Source organism: Agelaius phoeniceus, chromosome 9 (assembly GCF_051311805.1).
Source record: "Agelaius phoeniceus isolate bAgePho1 chromosome 9, bAgePho1.hap1, whole genome shotgun sequence".
NCBI lineage: Eukaryota > Metazoa > Chordata > Aves > Passeriformes > Icteridae > Agelaius > Agelaius phoeniceus.
In genome coordinates this window covers 34,545,870-34,564,783 of record NC_135273.1, presented here as the reverse complement: position 1 = coordinate 34,564,783, position 18,914 = coordinate 34,545,870, and the positions used below count along the sequence as shown (strand labels likewise).

The following is an 18,914-nucleotide window of genomic DNA, read 5'->3' as shown; positions in this document are numbered from 1 at the left end:
TCAGAAAGATGTGTGGCCGCTGGCTTTCTGAGATGGTGCTGAAGTTTCAGATACACAGATCTCACTCTGCTGCAGAAAGGACAGCTTTGGCCCATGCTTAGACATCCCAACAGAAGGATCGAGTTCAAATTGATGAAATTTAAAAGGTGAGAACATTCTTAGGTTAGGCCTTTACAGTTTTATTTGGGATAGTCCTGAAATATATGCAGTAAACTACATTAATGCTGCTTCCCAGTGCAACATTATTCTCTAAGAGAAGCTTAATTATAATTGTATAGTTGCTTGTTGATATGATTAAATGCAGTCATAATGTGGTGTGATATTGAGATTACGTAAGTGCTTTGAACACTTGCTAAACCTTTGTTCTGTAGCCTCTTTCATGCTGTCTATACATCTCCCACACACCAGAAAATAAATATTTCAACAGAATAGGTTTATGAAGTACAAAATAGGCTTTAAATATCTTTTTGAAGTTATCTAAAATCCAGCCAGTGTGGGGAAGCTCTAGGGAGAAAGTTGGACACAAGTGTTCTGAAATCAGAGATTGTAAAAAATGTTTGCTGATAGATCTTCAAGTTGCATTCTCCAAGCATAACTGTGTAAATTCAGGAATCAATATTAAAACACTTCCATACACTGTTACATTTTATTTTGAAAAACTAATTCTGAAAATACAGCACAGTTCCATCAAGTAGGTGTGTTTTTCACATTCAATACCAGACTCAGGAATTTAGAAGACACTTTATGTTCTCTTCCTCTCAGGCATGAACATGCTGGGTTCTGCTTTATTCTGCCTTACAACTGCTTAACTTACCATGACACTCCTCAAATATATCCCTGGTAGTAGAATTAAGATGTAAAACTCAATTTAATAATCCCTAACAGTATTCACATGAAAAAGAACTGGCTTATTTGCCCACACAGCAAAACAATGTAGAGAAAAGAAAGGCACTTCAGTTTTCTAATACAGTGGATTTATCTCTACTGCAAGAACTTTAAAATGTAAAAGTTCACTGTGATATTGGCTAGCGTCCCTTTATGGGGAAAAAAAGATCAGATGAAAAAGCATATTTGCTGGCATTTAATTAAGAATTACAATGTTGTGCATATTTACCTATTAGGGCAAACAGATCATTCCAGAAATATGTATTCTTCCTGGTTCCAACACACACAGATCACACAAAGACATTGGTTCAAAAATTTTAATAAAATATATCCAGATACATTTCATTCTCTGTCCACTGCTACACTGTAAATTTCAAAGAAATATGTATTTTTAAGAAACTGGGGAAAAAATTGAGCCACAGAAGTTGGTATTGAATATATAACTGAAAATCCAATTTGTTAAATTTGTCAAAATTAAGCAAATCAGTCTTACCATCCAGCACTTAACATCACCATTTGCCAATTCTTAGAAGACACTAAAATATTTACAATAAATAAATAACTTACATGAAGTAAATGCTTTACAGTTTCCTGAATCAAGTGAGTAAAATCAAGAGTACCAATGCAAATCATGTATAAAATAATTCCTTCCAGAAAAGGAATCACAGGAGGAGGCCAACATGCAATAGTCCATTGCATACCATGACTTCAGGAGCAAACAGTACATACACACCTACAGAGGCCAGTACAATCTTCATTTTCTTTTCTCTCTGAGGTTGCATGTGGTCCCTATGCCTAAATAAGTAATTGCAGCAGCATGCAGTGTTCTTTGGCACCGTGGTTTAGGGGGGGAAAAACCTGTTTACACCAGCTAGTACTGGGATAGCACATACCCATAACATACTCAGCCTTGAACACTCCAAATCAAGAACATGCAGCTGCACAGAAAAGCTTTCTAAGGTTAGGCCCCCACCACCTGCCACAAGGAGATCTTTGCTAGCACTCATCCCTGTCAACTTCCCCCCACTTTTATTTGTGTAGTACAGCATTTCTTAGAACACAATGTACACCCAAATCTCCAAATGGCAGGCTATCCAATACTGCTAAATACATCTTGCTGGTTCTAGCTGAAATGGCTGAAGATACCCTCCTGGCTAGCAATTTCTGTTCTTGCATACAGAAAACTCGTACAGAACAAGAATAAAAGGCTGCTTGAAGTGTGCTCTGCCAAGCTCAGCTTCTACAGACCTGGCAAGGATCTAATGCCAAAATCATTGCATTGAGTTCAAATCAGTTTATTCCATTTAATTTTTAAAGAACAGATGCCTAATTACTAGATTCAAAGGCAGCATAATCAGCAGCAGGTAACTCCTGGAATGGTGATAAAGCTAAATAACAGCTTGGAACCCGTGTAAAACATGGGTGTCATCTCCAAAACTGTGTCATTCCTAAAATTCACCTAATGAAGCCTAAAAGATCGAGTGCAAAAAAAGTGTTTAGAGCTAGCTAATGTTTATGTGGATGTATCACCCGGTTCTGACTCCAGGAAATCAACCACATTTTGGCAAATCAAGATGTCAGACAACAGCAGCTCCACAGTAACAGAAAGCTTTTTTTGTTAAACTTCAAGTCATTTATTCATTGATATCATTTGAGGATTGGTGGTGTAGTTTTACAGCAAAGTCTTCTAAAACAAAGAATCAGTTGAGGTGCAAGAATTGTTTCATAAGTTCATAGGTGGTGAAAGCCACGGCCTGGGAAGGAATACAGCGAATGTAATTCAAGGAGAGCCCTCGGTACAGCCCCCTCCGTACGCCGTGCTGCTGGTACACGTACTTCAGTGTCTGCACCATGGTACTGCCAAAAGAAATCATCACTGGCTACACACATGCAGCACCAAAATCATTTTCTTTACATATTTACTTGGGTTTTAAGAGATCCATGGAGAAAAACCCAGGGCGTTCCACACAGCAAAGCCACATATGACTAAAAACACAGCCTGTGCTTCTGCAAGAAATTTAAGCCCAAGGGCTGGGAATTGCAAAGAGGATGGTGCAGTCCCAGCTAAACAAGTGTTGGCCTGAAAACACCTGCCCTACAAGACATAGTACAGTATTTTCCACCAGAATGGCTCCACACATTCTCTTGCCTAACTGGCAGGAAAGAGCAGAGAAGCATAAATTCCTTTTACAAATAATAATCTGAGAATATAATATTTGACCTCATTAAAAGGAGAAGTTGCACTGTATGTGCAAAGAGAACTTTCTTCACATTCTTGTATTGAAACTAAGCAGACATGAAATGGAAAGCACTTAAAGTGCTTGGTGTTTCCATGCTCTTGGAGAGCATCTTGCCTATGTTCCAAAGCTTCCAGACTTCCTGCCTGCTTTATCCTCTCATGCTCTAAAGACAGACCTGTGTGTCTCTCCTTCAAAGCACAGCTCTCCATATGGTCACAACAAAATTGTTAAATGGGGAAGCCTCAGGTCTGTAAAAAGGAGTCCCCACAAATGCAAAAACAACAAACACAGTTTTATTTTAAAATCATCAGGAGTGGAGAATAACCAAGAAAAACAAAAAGGCTGGTGAGGAAAACAGAACAGAACCTTCACAGTTAAGCAACACCGAGGTTGTTTGTGAAAGGTCACTCGGGCTGCTCTTGTAGGATCCAAGCTTCCATGCAGGAGGTTCCCAGTGAATTGCACTGGGTTCAGACATACACAATTCCACAAGATTGAAACTAACCAAGAGAAAACTGTCCCAGAATATTGAATTAGATTGAGACAATTTGAAATTCAGAAAGTTTCTCAAAATGAGAGCTGATTTAATAGCATTATGATTTTTAAGTTATTATGGTGCTTCCATTCCTACTGGAGGAACCTCAACAATGTGTGGGGTGTAGGAGGTTACTATAAGTGCAAAAAAGCTCAAATACAATTTTATTATGCAAAATCATCTTATGGAACAGATTCTGCACCATTAAATTACACTGAATGTTTCTACTTCATTTCAGTAGAAGCATTGGGTCTCTCTTTCAGAGAGCCTGCTGATATTAAAGGTACCACAAGTTGCATTAAAATACAAAATCCTATTTTACCAGTGGAGATACAGGATTACTAACAAGGGTGCCATTGTTATTTCAGGTGATTTTTTAACCCCAGATTGCTAGTGGTAGCTTTTGTCTGCAGGGAAACCTCTTTATTAAAAGAATGAAGAAATCCACAGCAGAGTAGTTCAGGGGGTGGGGGTGGCTGTTTTCTTGCAGCAGCTGCTTTCTTTCCAAGTTTAATTTGAGAGCTGAACTCAGCTCAGACATGAAGAAGGCAGCGCAGATGAACAGCAAATACTCACAGGCACTTGTCAGAGTCCGGCAGAACCGCTCCCAACTGCATCCGCCTGCGAGTGACATCCAGGGGATACCTGCACAGGAGACACGCAAACTGCAGCTCAAGCACAGCAGTAACAGCTGCTGAAACAACAAACAAACAACTCCACGTGCAAGCTCCCACTCTTTTCACTGAGTCAGGAATCCAGCTTAGATTCTCAACACAGCTGAAAGCTCTCCAAAAAGGGAGACTCCCCTTACACACCCAAAACCAGCAAACCAGAGCTCTTCATACATTCCAGTTGGCACTAGTAAGGAAGATACAGGAAGTCAGATGAGAGTATAAAAGAGTAAAATGCTGAAGGGAGAAGACACCTGCATTGAAAATAAAATTAACAGTTTAGAGACTAATAGGCAGTGATATTTACAATGCAGTGATGTAGGGAAAAATCCATGCTGTGTAAGTCCATTAAATTAACTTATTTTATGGACAAAATAAAATAGAACAAGGACAGGGTGAGAAAGGAAAAAGCAAGCAAAGTAATAAAAATGCCAAATACAGTATCGAAGACTTGTTTGGTTTTGGCTTTTTTAAAATCCTATGGTTTCACAGGTTACATAGGTTTGAAAGTAAATTGGAATCATAAAGTTCTGCAAATTATGTTCAGGGTCAAGTTTAGCTTTCCAAACAAGATCGTTACTAAAAAAGATTCCAGTGGTTTTAGGAGATTAGCATGGATGTGTTTAATTGACTCACTGGATAACTCTTAAAAGACCCTGAAGATTAAATAGGTACTTAGTAAGTGAAACAATAGGAAATACCTGCATTTCAGTATTTGATGAATTAAAAAACCTTACTAATAATTAGGCTTGGATAAAGCTGTGTCAGAGCAAAGTTTCTTTAGATTGAACAGCTGCAGAGAGGAAACCAGCCCCATCCCCAACTTACGATATGGTCTGAGCTATGGCTCCAGCTATGCCACCACACAGCAGGTTTACATGGGTTTTCAAAACTAACACCTCGGGGTTATCTAAGGAAGGCCGTCCAAGCAAGGCAGGTGCTTGAGCAAGTCCAATGCTCTTTAAGGTACCAAAGGTAAAAAATGAAAAACCTAAAAGGAAATTTAATTTTATGTACTTTCATAAAAAAGCAAACTGTTTGTTGATGTATCATCATAAACAGAAAACTGCATTTACAAAATGAAACTATTTTCCAGTTCTTTTGGAAGTTTTTTCTTATGCAGAAAAACAGAGAAACAATATTTTGAACTTCTGTCCAAGTGGATCTGTGTTTATATATAATGCTACAGTACTTTAAATAAGCTAGACTGTGTGTTTTAAGTTACTGGATTGCTGTCAAGAATCTCCCCGTGCTGCTAAGAATTGCTCCTGAGATCCTTTTAAGTGAGGGACGTGTCTCAGCCTTTACAAACGAGGGTGTTTGAGCCGGGCTGCTGTGCTCCTCTGTTCCACAGGCGGGAGCGTTTACGGAAAAGCCGCCAGGAGATGGAGCCAAGGAGGCTCTGAGGCCGCATTTACAGAGCTGCCAAGGATCGGATCTGCCCGCGGGAGAGAAACAGCCTCCCTGTTCCCTTGGGGGAAACTGGGACGTACAACACAACCACCGGTTTACCTTTCTCACTCTCAGCTCCAAACTGCAGAAAAGCCAGGCTTTGACTATTGAAGACACTTTTTAAGGAGCATCATTGAAGGTGATTTGGACAGAGCTAATTAACTAGGTGCACAAATATATTAAACAAATTTAGAAGTGCACAGAACTGCTGAAGGACTGGCACGTTCTGGTTTTAACTTACCTGCATATGGTGCCATTCCCACCACAGTTGGCATCAGCCCTCTGTAGAATCCACTCAAACCACCTTCCTTTGAAAGAAAAACACAGCAGCATTTGTAGCAGGAAATAAAAGTGCCTTGAGTCACCCCATGACAGCAATCTGACTAGCACCAGCTACCCAAGGAGCTCGGGTTCTGCTTCCTGTGCCTTCAGAACTGAAGGGACAACTGCCAGGCTCCAGAGGAGATCAATAAGTGAAAACCAGCATGAAAAATCTACACCCAGCATTATAACTGGAAACATTTATGCATTATACACAGCCCTCCTCCCCAAATCTTTTTGGTAACATCACTACTTTTCTTGGAAAGCAGCTTCTCTGCTCTTTCTGACCTCCCACCTACATGAGCCTCAGCTACAGCTCAGCAGCCTAAGGCAAGAGCACAAATAACTTTTATCCAAATAACTTTTTACATTAAAAAATTCAAAGTGCACACAATGAAGTCAGTTATTTCACAGTAAGCCGTTATGTTCAATGCAGTGCAACATCATTTAAGAGCATACTTTGCTTTTTCAGAACTGAAGATTAAAAGAAAAAATACCTTGGTGTAAATCATCTTGAATGCATGGATAATTCCCATGTACTTGTGTTCCCCTTTTACTTGGAACGCCAGGCGAACTCTAACCATATCAAGAGGGTAAGTACAAATCACTGCTGTAATACCTTTATTAAAAACAAAAACAAAACAAGCAAACAAAACTCACCTACACCTTATCTGATTCTAGGATTATTTTGAAAAGCAGAATTTCCTTTTCTGGCAGTGAATACAATAGCATATACAAACTATTTTGTTACAGAAACACTTAAAATCACTTACAATCAGTAAACAGGAACACTAACTCCAGCAACACACAAAGCATTTGTTTGTACTTGGTGCTCACTGAAGCAGCACACCTAGGCCTGGATTTTCCAAGATTTATGGGCCTGACTCTTCACCTGAGCTTTGAAATCCATAGCTCCTAAGAACCAGGCTGGTTAAATACATCAGCTTCACTGGATTGCAACCATGAAACCTAATCCTGCCATATTTTTAAAAAATTCAAACCACGGGATTTCCATGTTTTATTCCAAACAGGTTCTGTCAGAATTTGGTGTCATTACTGGGTATAGATACATGTATCTATCTACTCATCTGAAAATATGGAACATATCCTAATGCCACACTAAATATATTCTAATTCCATCTAAACAGAGCCAGGCTCATACTGATAAGAAGTACTTAACTGTGTTGCATTACTGCATTTTAATGGCTCATGTTACATCAGCACTTCTATCTTAAAACTGAGCAGAAAAGCTTTCTGGACTTAAGATGCAAAATAAAAGGGAAAAAATCAAATCTTAGAACTAATCCAGTTAAGAGTTGCTTCAAAAGAGCTGAAATGCTGCCCAACTTGCAGTTTAGGAAGTGCAACTCCAGCACTTTCCTGTGCACTCCAGCACAGAAAACAACAATTCTAACACTTGCCTGAGTAACAAATTCTTTCCAGCTGCTAGGTATTGAGGCAAACCACTCCATGGCTGACAGTCTTTGGAAGGAATAGTGAAAACTGTTGACTAACAACAGTGGTCATTTTCTGATGGCACACCACAGTCACCAAAAATAAACACAAAACCCCACCAAAGAACCAAAACTCAAACAAAACTAAAAAAAAAAAATATCTGGGGAAAGGCAGAAAAGAAAGTAAAAACCTTTGTAATTGGCACTGTTTTCTAGAAACTGCTCTGATTTAGCCAAATGTAGCTTTTCAAAATTGGTCCTACAGAAGATAAGTACACTTCTGGTGGAAAGAAAATTGTCACTTGTTTTTGTCAAGAAAATGTCACTTCCTTTTAAGTTTTAATGGTTTCTTAATGACACCTCTTTTTGTAGGTGTATCATCTCCCCTCCTTTCCACAAGGCCAAGACAAATCCATAACAGGGGGAACAAAAAAAGCAAATACAAACCAACAACAAAATCCAAATGCAACACAACCCCTGCAGACAAGCTCTGCTTAACTTTTATGCTGAAGTTTAAAAAAAATGAAAAAAACCACTGCTCTGATAAGCTGAATGATCTGAAAGTTATCAGGATTAGATTGTGAGATAAAAAAAAAAACACTGTAAGTGAGCTATCCAAAAATCTGACACTGGTCAACTCTCAGGTGGGAACCAAGTTTGTGGGATTCTGGATTATCCCATCAGTAATTCATTTTAGAAGACAAAACCACCTCTTTTGGAGATTTTGGAAAAGTCCTCTGAACAAAAAGCAGACATCTGCAGTTTATTTCTGAGGTTGTCTCACCCCCAGGATTCAAAAGCTGGAAGCTGCAAAACACTAAAGCAACTTTGAGACTGTTTCCACTGACTTACATGAAATGCAAGCCCCCAGTCTAGGGCCTTTCCCTAATGGATTCCCTGAGATGTCCAGAAATATCATCAATAGATCAATTCAAGCAGTTTAAAAAAAATTAAGGGAGGGGTAAAGCACTTTTACAGAGCTTGAGAGTGCACAGGGAAGCCATCCCACTTCAGAAAACAGACTTTACTCCCTCTGCTCTTTCCAGTCCTGCACTGAAACCTCTCCAGACACTTCCTCTGAACAAAGGCTAGCAACAGACCAAGCAGGAGCTTGGGAATGCACTCCTTAGTGAGCACACTCTGAAAACAGAACAATTTAAAAAAACAACACAGATGAACGGTATGGAGAGTGAGGATTTAAATAGAAACTTCTTCATTTTTTTTCTTAAAGTCTTCTAGCTCTGAATTTTTGAAAAACAAATGAAAGAAGTAAAAAGGGGATTTGGGACATCAGCCACAATATATGCTGTCTTGTAGCAACTAGGAGAGGCATGTTCCTGCTTTACTGTTCACCCAAGGAAAATGTACACACAAGGGATCAGGATGGCTTTTGGGGCTCAAGAGAGACACTGTCCCTTCCAAGAGGAATGGCACCAGCTGTGGGACACAAAGTCATCATGGTAAGTCCACAAAATCACTCATGTCACCTCTGCTCCTTCAATGCTGCCTGAGGAGAAGTCAGACCACAGCACCTCAAGCTCAGGCCCAGGCTTGAAAAAGCAAAGTCTATGCCCACCAATGAGAGCTAAGGCAGGAATCTCTGCTGGGGAGGTGAAACAGGACAGATTCAAACCTGCACCAGCAGTTCAGACACATACAGCACTCGGCACTGCTCTGAAATAACCTCAACAGGGGAAGGCAGCTCCTCCCTTCCAAGAGCCACTTCCTCCAAAGCAGCAGACTGCCAAACTCCAGTGCTGACCCAGGAGCCAGGGAAAGGCCCTTCTCCACTTCCCACCTCAAGCACCTCTGACCACTCTTGGGGACAAGATGTGGCTCACACACACTAAAGACACTGCCACCGAAGCACATCAGACTGTCCTTGATTCCCTTCCCAGGCTTTGGCAGCTAACAATGAGATTAGCTCCACAGGGATTCATCTGTCTCCCCATTTCCCTACTATCCCTCTGGTCTTAGTCATTTTCTTTCTTGGGAAATAAAAATAAAAAACTATCTGGAGCAAGAAAAAACCACAAGTGGAATACATTTACATTGCAAATCCAGCTGGTATGCAAGTTTTTATTATCTCTGTATCATGCTCTTTGTACTATATCAGGAGCTCCAGAGATCAAATTAAGCACTGCCAGGAGATTCAGAGGAATAAAGTTCAAAAAGTGATAACCACAAGACACAGCCTTGAACTGCAGATTTGCTCCTTAGCCAATGTAAAGATTAAATTATCCAAGTAGCATCTTCTGAACAAAACAAAGCTTCAGCAACGACATACACAGAAACTGCTGATGATAAAAAATATTTATCAGGTTAAAGAACGCCTAATTTATCAGTCCTAATATTTCTTTATGCCAAATAAATAATAATTCTGTTTCCTTCCATAGCACATCTGAAGAACTAGACCAGATTTTTTTAAAATGCTGACTGAAGTAGGGAACTGTTCATTACATAGTATTTAAAATGGAGACAGCCAACATCCTCCTAGATAGTGCTAGGTCAGTACTATTTTCAATCACTTTTAGTAAAAGTAAAAAGATAAAAACAAAAACATACTTTCTGTATTAGTTTAATGGGACTTCAGTTTATTCTAGATAACATCTAGTCTTTTTTGGCTTTGTCATTTTGAAGTTAATCAAGTGCAAAAGAGGAAATTCACATTTCTATGTTTTGATTTGGATTTTTTTTATTGAAAACTTTAAAAAATTAATTTGTAAAATCATCCTGTGATGTTTTATTTAATGTTACTTGTTCATTTTTGTTGTTATTTGATAATTTTCTTTCCTAAACCTAACCAACCTCTGTGATTTCTCTTCTGCCCAGCTCTGTCTTTCCTTAAAAGAAGCTGTACCCTACTTATCTGTTAATGAAGTGTTACAGCTGAAATTTGAATCACACAAGACTCAGGAAATTCAGAGTTAGAGTTTCCACAGTAATTTTAACTGGTCTCCTTAAATATAAGCATTACAATAGGCTTTTATTTCCTCTCCCCCACTACCCCCATCCTCACTGCCTTGCTTTCCCCCGTGGATATGCTTCTGATCCTGTTTATCACTTACAGAAGACACTGAAATGTTTGCCACCACTTGGAGCTGATTCTGCTGACCACCAGTCACGTTGGAAACAGTGACAGAAACAAGATTTCAGTTGGGGGGTACAGAGAAGTGGCTGGAGGCTGCAGCAGGGACACACGGCTCAAGCAAACACAGGTTATCTATCTCCACTTGACCCTGCACCCCGTGAAACCGGCAGTGCCCCTGGGCACCAGCACTGGCCTTTGTGCAGGATCAGCTCCTTGGGTGGTGGTGTGGAAGAAACAGAAAAATATCCTCCATTGCAGCCAGCACAGGAGGAAAGCAAGAAATATTACTGATTGCTTTCAAGTCTTCTCTGTTGTGTTTGCAAACCTAGAAAACTTCTGTACCAGATTTCAAACTCTCTGCTCTTCTTAGTGCCTCCTTCCTCCCCTGCATCTCCTTGATATATACTTAAGATAAACCCTCTGCCTCTTATTATCTAAAGAATATCCCAAGAAGCAGATAATGCCACCTAGTAAACAAATACATGTGACACTATATAAATACTTGACTGCTGTGTTCATCTCACCCCAAGCCAAGCTCAGTTCCTCACTTTCTGGACTCTAAAAATGAAACTATTGAGTATGTGGTACTTAAACACACCAACTAAAGCAGATGGTGCTTGCCAGATAGCACTGTACATTAATTTATTTCTGTTATTCTAACCACACAAACCAGATTTAACCAGTAAGGTGCTTACAACAATGCCAGATGCTATTAATTTATTTATGGGAAGAATTCCACCCCATCCAACACTGACAGATTAAGCTGATTATTCAGGGTTTTCACAGTGCCTCCCAGTCAGGTTCCCAGTCTCTGACAAAGCTCCTGGAAAAGCTAATAATAATAATAATAATTATCTTGGGGGGGAGTATATTGTAAAATGTTCCCTAGAACAGTTAAAGCTAGGGAAAAGGAAAAAAGGAAGGAAAAAATAACATCTATGGATCTAGGGTTTTATTTGACTTTTCAGATAGAAAGCCAGCCAAGTTCTGGAACATACCTTAGCAAACAGGCCTTGTTAGTTTTTAGGACTCTTCTCACTGTTTAATTTCATTCTCTTTCCTCTGGTGCCACACAAAGCCTGAATATTATAATGAGATCTTCCTAGCTTAACTGAAGGTAGCATTAAAAATCCCAGTATTTTTTCCAAAAGAAGCTAAATAGGAATACCTGTGACTATCTGAGGACTGTCACTACAGTCCTTAGCCTCTCTTACAAAGGAAAAGCACATGAAGAATCACTTCAATTACAGCTCAGTCCACTGTTACTCACCTTCCCCTGTTTTTTTCTTAGCTACTTTTGACTCAATGACTAGCAAGAGGAAAACAAATAAATAATCATACCATACAATGGAACTTTACTGATAGGTTTTTGTGCTGCTATTGCACTAAATAATAAATGAGAGATTTTAACATTCACAAATGTGATCTAAAGAGCATCAGGAAAATCTCCTGCACTGGGCATGGAAAAGTGCAGACATTTCTGGCAAATCCAAAGAAACTTCTCATTTGAGAAGCCACAGTTCTCTCTATTTCTGTGGGCTTATATTCAACCTGGCAGCAGTGGCAAGGGGCTGATGAGCTCATTCTACCAGAACCTGCAGCTTTATGCTTCATACTGATCCCACTGGTTTTCATACTTGTTAATAAAAGACTATTAAAAAACTGTGCTTCACAACATAGCGCAGAATTCACCGCTTGCACAAATATTCTTTAAAGAACACTCTTAGACAAACAGATTGCAATTAGGCAACCACACCAACTTAACCATTTCCTGGTATATTTACTTAATACAAATTTGCAGGAGTTTGACCCAACCCCACACCAAATCATCCTCTGAAGGAATATTACCTCTGAGCAAAAGGCATGTGTGAAACCCAAGTACAAAACCATACCTGCCATGGATCCAGCCATTAATCGATGCACATGCCCAGAAATCCCAAGCTGTTTCTTTATTACCTGCACAACGTGGAACATTGTCAGCAGTCAGATATCAGAAAAGACAGGAAAACACAGCACAAAGCTTATTAGCACATTAGTGCAAACTCTGCAGCAGTTCCCAAGAAGTTTACAATGCTATAAATTCAACCCAGAACTTTTAATTACTGTTAGATTTTTTAACACTGTTTCCACTGCTGCTGTTTCCAATTTCTTATTAAAAATATCAAAGTACTGAAATTCTACTAACAAAGCAAAACAGTAAGTTGAAAGTATTTATACTGTTCACTTCAGAAACGAGATTAATTGTTTATTTAGTTATCATTAATATGTGTTAAACAAGGCAAACTTAGTATATAGAGAGCAAAGGACACTGAACAAAACTGAAAAGTAAGAAGAGTCAATTTTTCTTACATGCACATCATGTGAAATACTCCCATAAAGATTTTAACTGGATTAAAAGAAAAAGGAAAGAAAAAAAAGGAGAAATAAAAAAGAAGAGAAAAAGGACAACATTTCAGAGTAAGTTAATTACAGTCTGGAAGGAAGTAAGAAATTACCTTCCAGGCTTTTTATCAAATAAATGAGACTTTCTGCTATAAAGATCATTTAGTATCTTCCCCCTTTAAGAATTATTTTTCTTTTACATATCCATGCAAAATATTGCGAAGGTTTCTGGTCAATTAATTGAGAAAAGAAACTGCTATGATGCTAACTGGGTTCTTGAAATTGCAGATTCATAAATCATTTCAATTACAAAGCATGGCATGAGGTCTTTTATTCCACACAACATAAAATATCTACAGATCAAGAGCATTCATGATTACAGCACAAAGAACAGAACCTACAAAACCCATTACAGCAACTTCTTTGTATCAGTCTTCTGAAATTTACTCTTAGGGAAGGGAATCACAATTTCAATCCCATTGTCCTCAGTAAATATGGTACCATTTACTTGGCTGGGTACTAAATCTGACCTTTCAAACATGAAATTTCTCCTTGCTAATAGCAAAATGGTATTTTTTACTGCAAATAGAAACGTTTAAAATACATTCATGCTAACAACTGACCTCCACAAGATGTTGCAAAGATTTATTATGAAACAGTAAATGCAGGAAAACAGAAAAGAGTCGACAAATCTAGCAAAACCCTGAAATGAGCATTTTTGTCTTCAAGGTCATTTTTATCTACAGCCTGACATAATAATTTGGCAGGTCAAATGTAACAGTCACATCCAGCAGACTTTCAAGTTTAAGTTCTTTTATCCATTAAGTGGTAGGAATCCCAACATAAATACAATAAATACAATAAAGTTGTTTCATTCTATATTTTTTCCTACATTATTCACAAAGGGCTCCCTCATAGCAATACAAATAGCAGTAGATTTTAAATTCACTTTTGTTTTCATTAAAGAAAGGGTATTATTCTCAACAATACAAACATTTAGAAATCAGTGTGAATTTCTTTTTCCTTAAGCAACATTGCAAAAGCTTCCCTGGTGCCTTTAATTTTAATGAGTAAATTCTTATTTTTAATGAGTAAATTCTGATAAAATTAAGCCACCTTAGAAAAGATGTGCAGCTAGTTAATAAGACACAGGAGTTTCAATGTTAGGTTCACTCACTCAACCAGCCTGTATTCCTTGCAGACAGGGGAGAAAGAAAGGAAAGGAAAACAATCAGTTCAGCTACCTTTTTATATTGGTCAAATGCCATAAACTGAATAGCGCCATAGGGAAAGATCCTGATCATCATGGCCCCGTTTCCTTTATACAGCCCAAGGTACCCTTCCTTTTTGGGCACAGCACACAACGTAGAAAATACTCCTGCAGCAATACAAAAAAAGCAATTCAACACTCTGGGGAAGGAAAAAAAAAATCAAGGAAATGCTACTGTAAAGAAAGTAAAGTAAGCATATAAAGCTAAAGCTGCATCATGTTACTCATGTAAAATGGAAAATCCACTTTCACTGCCCAAACATTGCAGGAGGGGAGAGCCTTAAGGTGAAGTTTGATCAGCTTTCTCATCTCCAGACTCAGTGAACCCCTGCACTCAGGCCCCAGCACCTGGCTGGACTGTGAGCAAGGCTCCTGCAGACGCCACTACCCATCCACAGCAGCCTAAGGGCAGCTACACAGGGGGAACTGGCTGACTCATAGTTCAGTCAACTCTGAATAAATAAATAAAGAAAAAATGCTTTAAAAGCTAAAACCATGGCAAAATTATATTGCCTCATGCTAAATTACAGATTAAATGCCACCACTAGGGAAATCAAATAAAATTGTTGAAGACTCTCATTACTTACAACTTAAACATCTCACACTCTTTATCTCAGAATTGTTGCAACAAGAAGCAATCCTACTTTTAATTGCTGGAAATAATGCAACATCACACAGAGTTTGGGCAAAACCTATAGTTTTACTATAAACATTAAGTATATACGTATAGACTATAAGCTTATATAAAGTATATATATTAAATATATATATTATATATATTAAGTATATATATAAACTTAAACCATAGCTTTATATATATAAACTTAAACCATAGCTTTATATATATAAACTATCAGCTATGCATAGTTACTATCAGATTCACTTTTCAGTTTGATTCTATAAGAGAATTAACTGTGATAATCAAACAGTTTTAAGTCATATGCAACTGCTAAATCAAAACTGAAAATGATATCTTGCTTTCAGGCAGGAAGAAAAGAATGGCTGACAAACTTTCATTTGAAGTTTAAACAAAAGTATCTATTAGTTTCTGGGATTCTAAGAATATGAATAGATTAGTGCACCTTTTCACGATATCATTGTATATTAAGATATAAATACATATTTAGTAGCAAATTTACTTTTAAGATGTCTTATTACCTGCCTCTGAACTGACTTATGCCAAGACCAGAATTGCCCTCTACTGTTTCTATTTCCCAGAACACAGCGAGACCCACAAGCTCCACAATGCAAAGGTATAAAAATACACAGGGAGGACTTGGATGAACTGAGCCACGGTGTCTCTGCCCTTACAGGTACCTCATCCACATCATTCTCCTTTTTTGCCTACATGTAACATGGATGCACATTCAAGTCAGACACAATTCAAATAATCAGCATCATATCTGACTCCCAAAATAGGGAAGAACAGGAGATTTTACTTGCCAATTATAGCACAGTACAAAGCAAATGGAAGATTTAAAATCCTACTCAAACCAATAATTTCACCCTTCAATTCTTAGACTTGAGTGTACACTTGTGTCTGTGTTACTAAAACACATTGCTTGTGTTTCCCTTTTTGCCACAGTGAATAGATATATCTATTGAATTTTATGATTTAGCGATTATTTATTTTTCGAACTTTTAAGAAACATTCTCTTTAGTGGCCAAGTTAATAAGTTCAGTTACATGCAAAATTAGCCAAGTCAAAATATTTTTTTCCCTGAAAATTACAACACTTAAATTTTGGAGCAAAAGTTACACCATATTTCAGTAACATCTGACATAAATGGCTCAAATACTCTGCACAAGAGGGCACTGTTAGAGCCCGCAGAGAACAGTTGTGGACACGTGAGTTTGCTCTCACCATGATGCAACACAGATGCTGAAGACAGGTCACCTGCACCTTGCAGCAGGCACAAAGCCTCTGCTCTCTCCACTTCCCAGCAGGCAGGCCTGTCTGAGCCCTGGGAACCCCTGCAGTACAGCTCTCACCAAAATCATCCCAGCTTTGAAGCTGTGACTGCCAATCTCCTTCTGTAAACAGAAGATCAAGCCTAGCTCTTACATGCCTTATTGAGGATTATTCTGACATCTCAGTCTCTAACACATTGATTGATACCACAGCTTACACATGGCTTTGTTTCTCTTCTCAAACAGTAACAAAACACGGCACACAGCCTGACCAGACAGATACAACCTCCTGTCTGATGAGCACCTTTTTTATCAGCCTCATCACTGAGTAAATTAACATACCCAAACCACACACACTGCATTTAAAACCAAAAATTAGCAGCCATCTTACCTAGATGCTTGTAATGGTGGTTATGAGCTTGCAGCAAAATCTTTACTCGATCTAGTGGTGCAGTAGTTGTTTTGGCACAACATCCTGCAACACCTTTCCAAGAGAGAAACAGAAGAGTGACAGGATGAAAAAAGTTCTTTAGATCAGCAGTTAAATAAGGAATTTTTCTAATCTAGATAATCAGGAACTGGAAAAAGCCCCAATGACAAGTAAACAGCTTCCATTAGATGCTACAAAGCCCCTAAAGCCTTAGCAAAACATTTAAGCTACTTTTCCTGTTTACAAAAACCCAGGCCACTGTCCGTCTCAGCTGCTAAGGTCACTGCAGGAGGAACTTTCCTGAAAGTTACTCAAGAGTTTTCCATCCTATTTCCTCCTTCCCTTTACGGGAAACAGCCCTTGCCAGTGTTCCCAAGGAGGTGGGCTACGTGTCTGCCGTGTACCCTGTGCTACTTCAGAGAGTGAGATCCAACAGAGTGCGGCATGATGGAAAAACTGTAAATAAACACAACCTTCTACTGCCCCCAGCAAATCAGTCACCTGAGACAACACCTTACAGAACAAACAGGCTTTTTCTCTATAAGGTCATTAATGTGGCATTGTGTTTGCCAGGCTGTCTCGCCCCTTCACACCGCCTTCATCTTCTCAACAGCAGCCTCAGCAGTGTGAGGACAGGGATAATCCGCCCTCCCCGAGCACCCTAACGAGGCTCCGGGCTCATTTCACTGGCGGCTGGCCGGGGCTCCTCGCTGGTTCTGACACACGTGCGAGTCCCTGGCGTGCACCGCGCCACCGCCTCAGTCCATAGGGGAAAAAGGCAAAGCGAGCTCCCCGCTTGCCCAGGGGACGAGACCCAGCGGCAGTTCCACCGGGGACAGCGACACCTCGTCCCCGCCCGGGGCACCCACCTCCGGCGATGAAGGAGCGCAGCCAGTAGAAGTCTCGGCGCGCCGCGGCCGGGGGCAGCGCGGCTCCGGGCCCCGCCGCCGCCGGGGAAGCCATGGGGCAGGGCCGGGCCGGGCCGTGCCGGCTCCCTCAGGCGGCGGGCGGCGCTCGGGGCAGCGCGGAGCCCCCGCCGCGCCGCAGGGGCGGAGCTCGGGCCGGCCCCGCCGAGCCGCGGCTGGGCCACGCCGCGGCGCCTGCGGATCGCGTCAGCCGGGCCGGGCCGGGCCGGGCCGCCCCTCCGCGGTGAGCCGGGGAAAGGCCGGGACAGCCCCGCCGGAGCCGCTGCAGCAGCCCCTTGGCACCCTCTGCCTGCTCCGGGGCACGCCGCGGCGTGGAACCCTTTAGTTAGTGCCCCGGGGATCGCTTGCTGCTCCTAAGAACAGTCATCCGCCCATTTCGGTGTAAATACGTGTATTTACACCTATGGGCGCACATAACCAAAACCTAAAGAGCTCTAATTAGACTGTACTGTAAAATACATCGATTTCTCTTCAGCCATTTAAATGGCCTTAAACTTTGGGCTAGAACCTGAATAGTTCTTTTGTCTACAATTATGGTTTTATATCCAGAAAAAAATATTCAGTGTAATTATTTACATGGAAGTTTCAAAATGCATCAGAAGGGGAAACAGTGAAAAATCAGCAGTTTTAGAATCAGAAAGGTCAAACATTATGATTCCACAGCCGTCAACATTTTGGACAATTTTTTAGATTTTCTGCAATGTCTCTCTTGATTATAGTGTATAAGGCTCTCCTTTATAATAATAAATACCAGGAGGTATTTGACCTTTTGTCTTCAGCTCCTGAAGAAAAAACTCACAAGTGACTCCAAATGCTGGTGTATGGAGCAAGGAGAGAGCACACCTGGTGACAGCTGGTGAGAAAGCTCATGCTGTCAGCGTTTCCATTATTTTTCTGCAGTTACTCACCTACTCCTTATATACTTTTTATCCCGTACATCTTGACCTTGTATTTAAAGTATTCTACATATCAAACTGCCTTTTTTAAAAGTTGGTCTTCTAACACAAAGAAACCAGTCAAACAGATCTCAATGTTTGCACGAGTAAAAGGAATCACTTTCCAAAAAGAATTGCCAGAATATTTTTGCTTCCTGCTTGTGTCAGATTGCCTTCAAGAAAAATTACTCATTTTTCCTTTAATAGATTATATTCCTTAAAATTAAGCATGTGTCAGAATCAAAAAAAAACTTCTTTTTGCTCTATTTGATCACTGAGTCATTTATATATGTGAGAAATGGCTGTTACAATATTCATTCTTTCCCACAACTAAAAAAAGAATAGATTTCTTCTACAAACCATTAACCATCTTATGACCTTTACAGCAGAAAACCCTCAAGCCTTTTTACC

General features: G+C 39.8%; 1 protein-coding gene across 3 annotated transcripts; it reads right to left on the bottom strand.

Annotated features, from left to right (window-relative positions):
- Positions 1 to 1,188: 1,188 nt before the first annotated feature.
- SLC25A16 (solute carrier family 25 member 16) lies at positions 1,189 to 17,721 on the bottom strand. Of its 3 annotated transcripts, none has more exons than XM_054637323.2 (9): positions 17,512 to 17,721; positions 16,604 to 16,696; positions 14,276 to 14,409; positions 12,542 to 12,605; positions 6,602 to 6,723; positions 6,025 to 6,091; positions 5,160 to 5,322; positions 4,237 to 4,305; positions 1,189 to 2,639 (listed from the first exon to the last, which is right to left on the bottom strand). In XM_054637323.2, exons 1-9 carry the CDS (start codon positions 17,603 to 17,605, stop codon positions 2,609 to 2,611), a joined length of 837 nt encoding a protein of 278 aa, XP_054493298.1. In that variant the 5' UTR covers positions 17,606 to 17,721; the 3' UTR covers positions 1,189 to 2,608. The 3 variants fall into 3 exon arrangements, with proteins under 3 accessions (XP_054493298.1, XP_054493297.1, XP_077039657.1); XM_054637322.2 differs by having other exon boundaries at positions 1,189 to 2,742; positions 17,512 to 17,719; XM_077183542.1 differs by lacking the exons at positions 16,604 to 16,696; positions 17,512 to 17,721 and adding an exon at positions 12,999 to 13,035 and having other exon boundaries at positions 1,189 to 2,742; positions 14,276 to 14,411.
- Positions 17,722 to 18,914: the final 1,193 nt, after the last annotated feature.

What these genes read in the sequence shown, in the direction of transcription:
- SLC25A16 (XM_054637322.2), bottom strand. Translation starts at nt 17,605, where the DNA reads ATGGCTTCCCCGGCGGCGGCGGGGCCCGGAGCCGCGCTGCCCCCGGCC. An exon ending in TCAAGATGATTTACACCAAG is followed by an intron (nt 6,092 to 6,601) that starts GTATTTTTTCTT and finishes TTTCTTTCAAAG; the next exon opens with GAAGGTGGTTTGAGTGGATT. An exon ending in GGGAATGGCACCATATGCAG is followed by an intron (nt 5,323 to 6,024) that starts GTAAGTTAAAAC and finishes ATTTCCTTTTAG; the next exon opens with GTTTTTCATTTTTTACCTTT.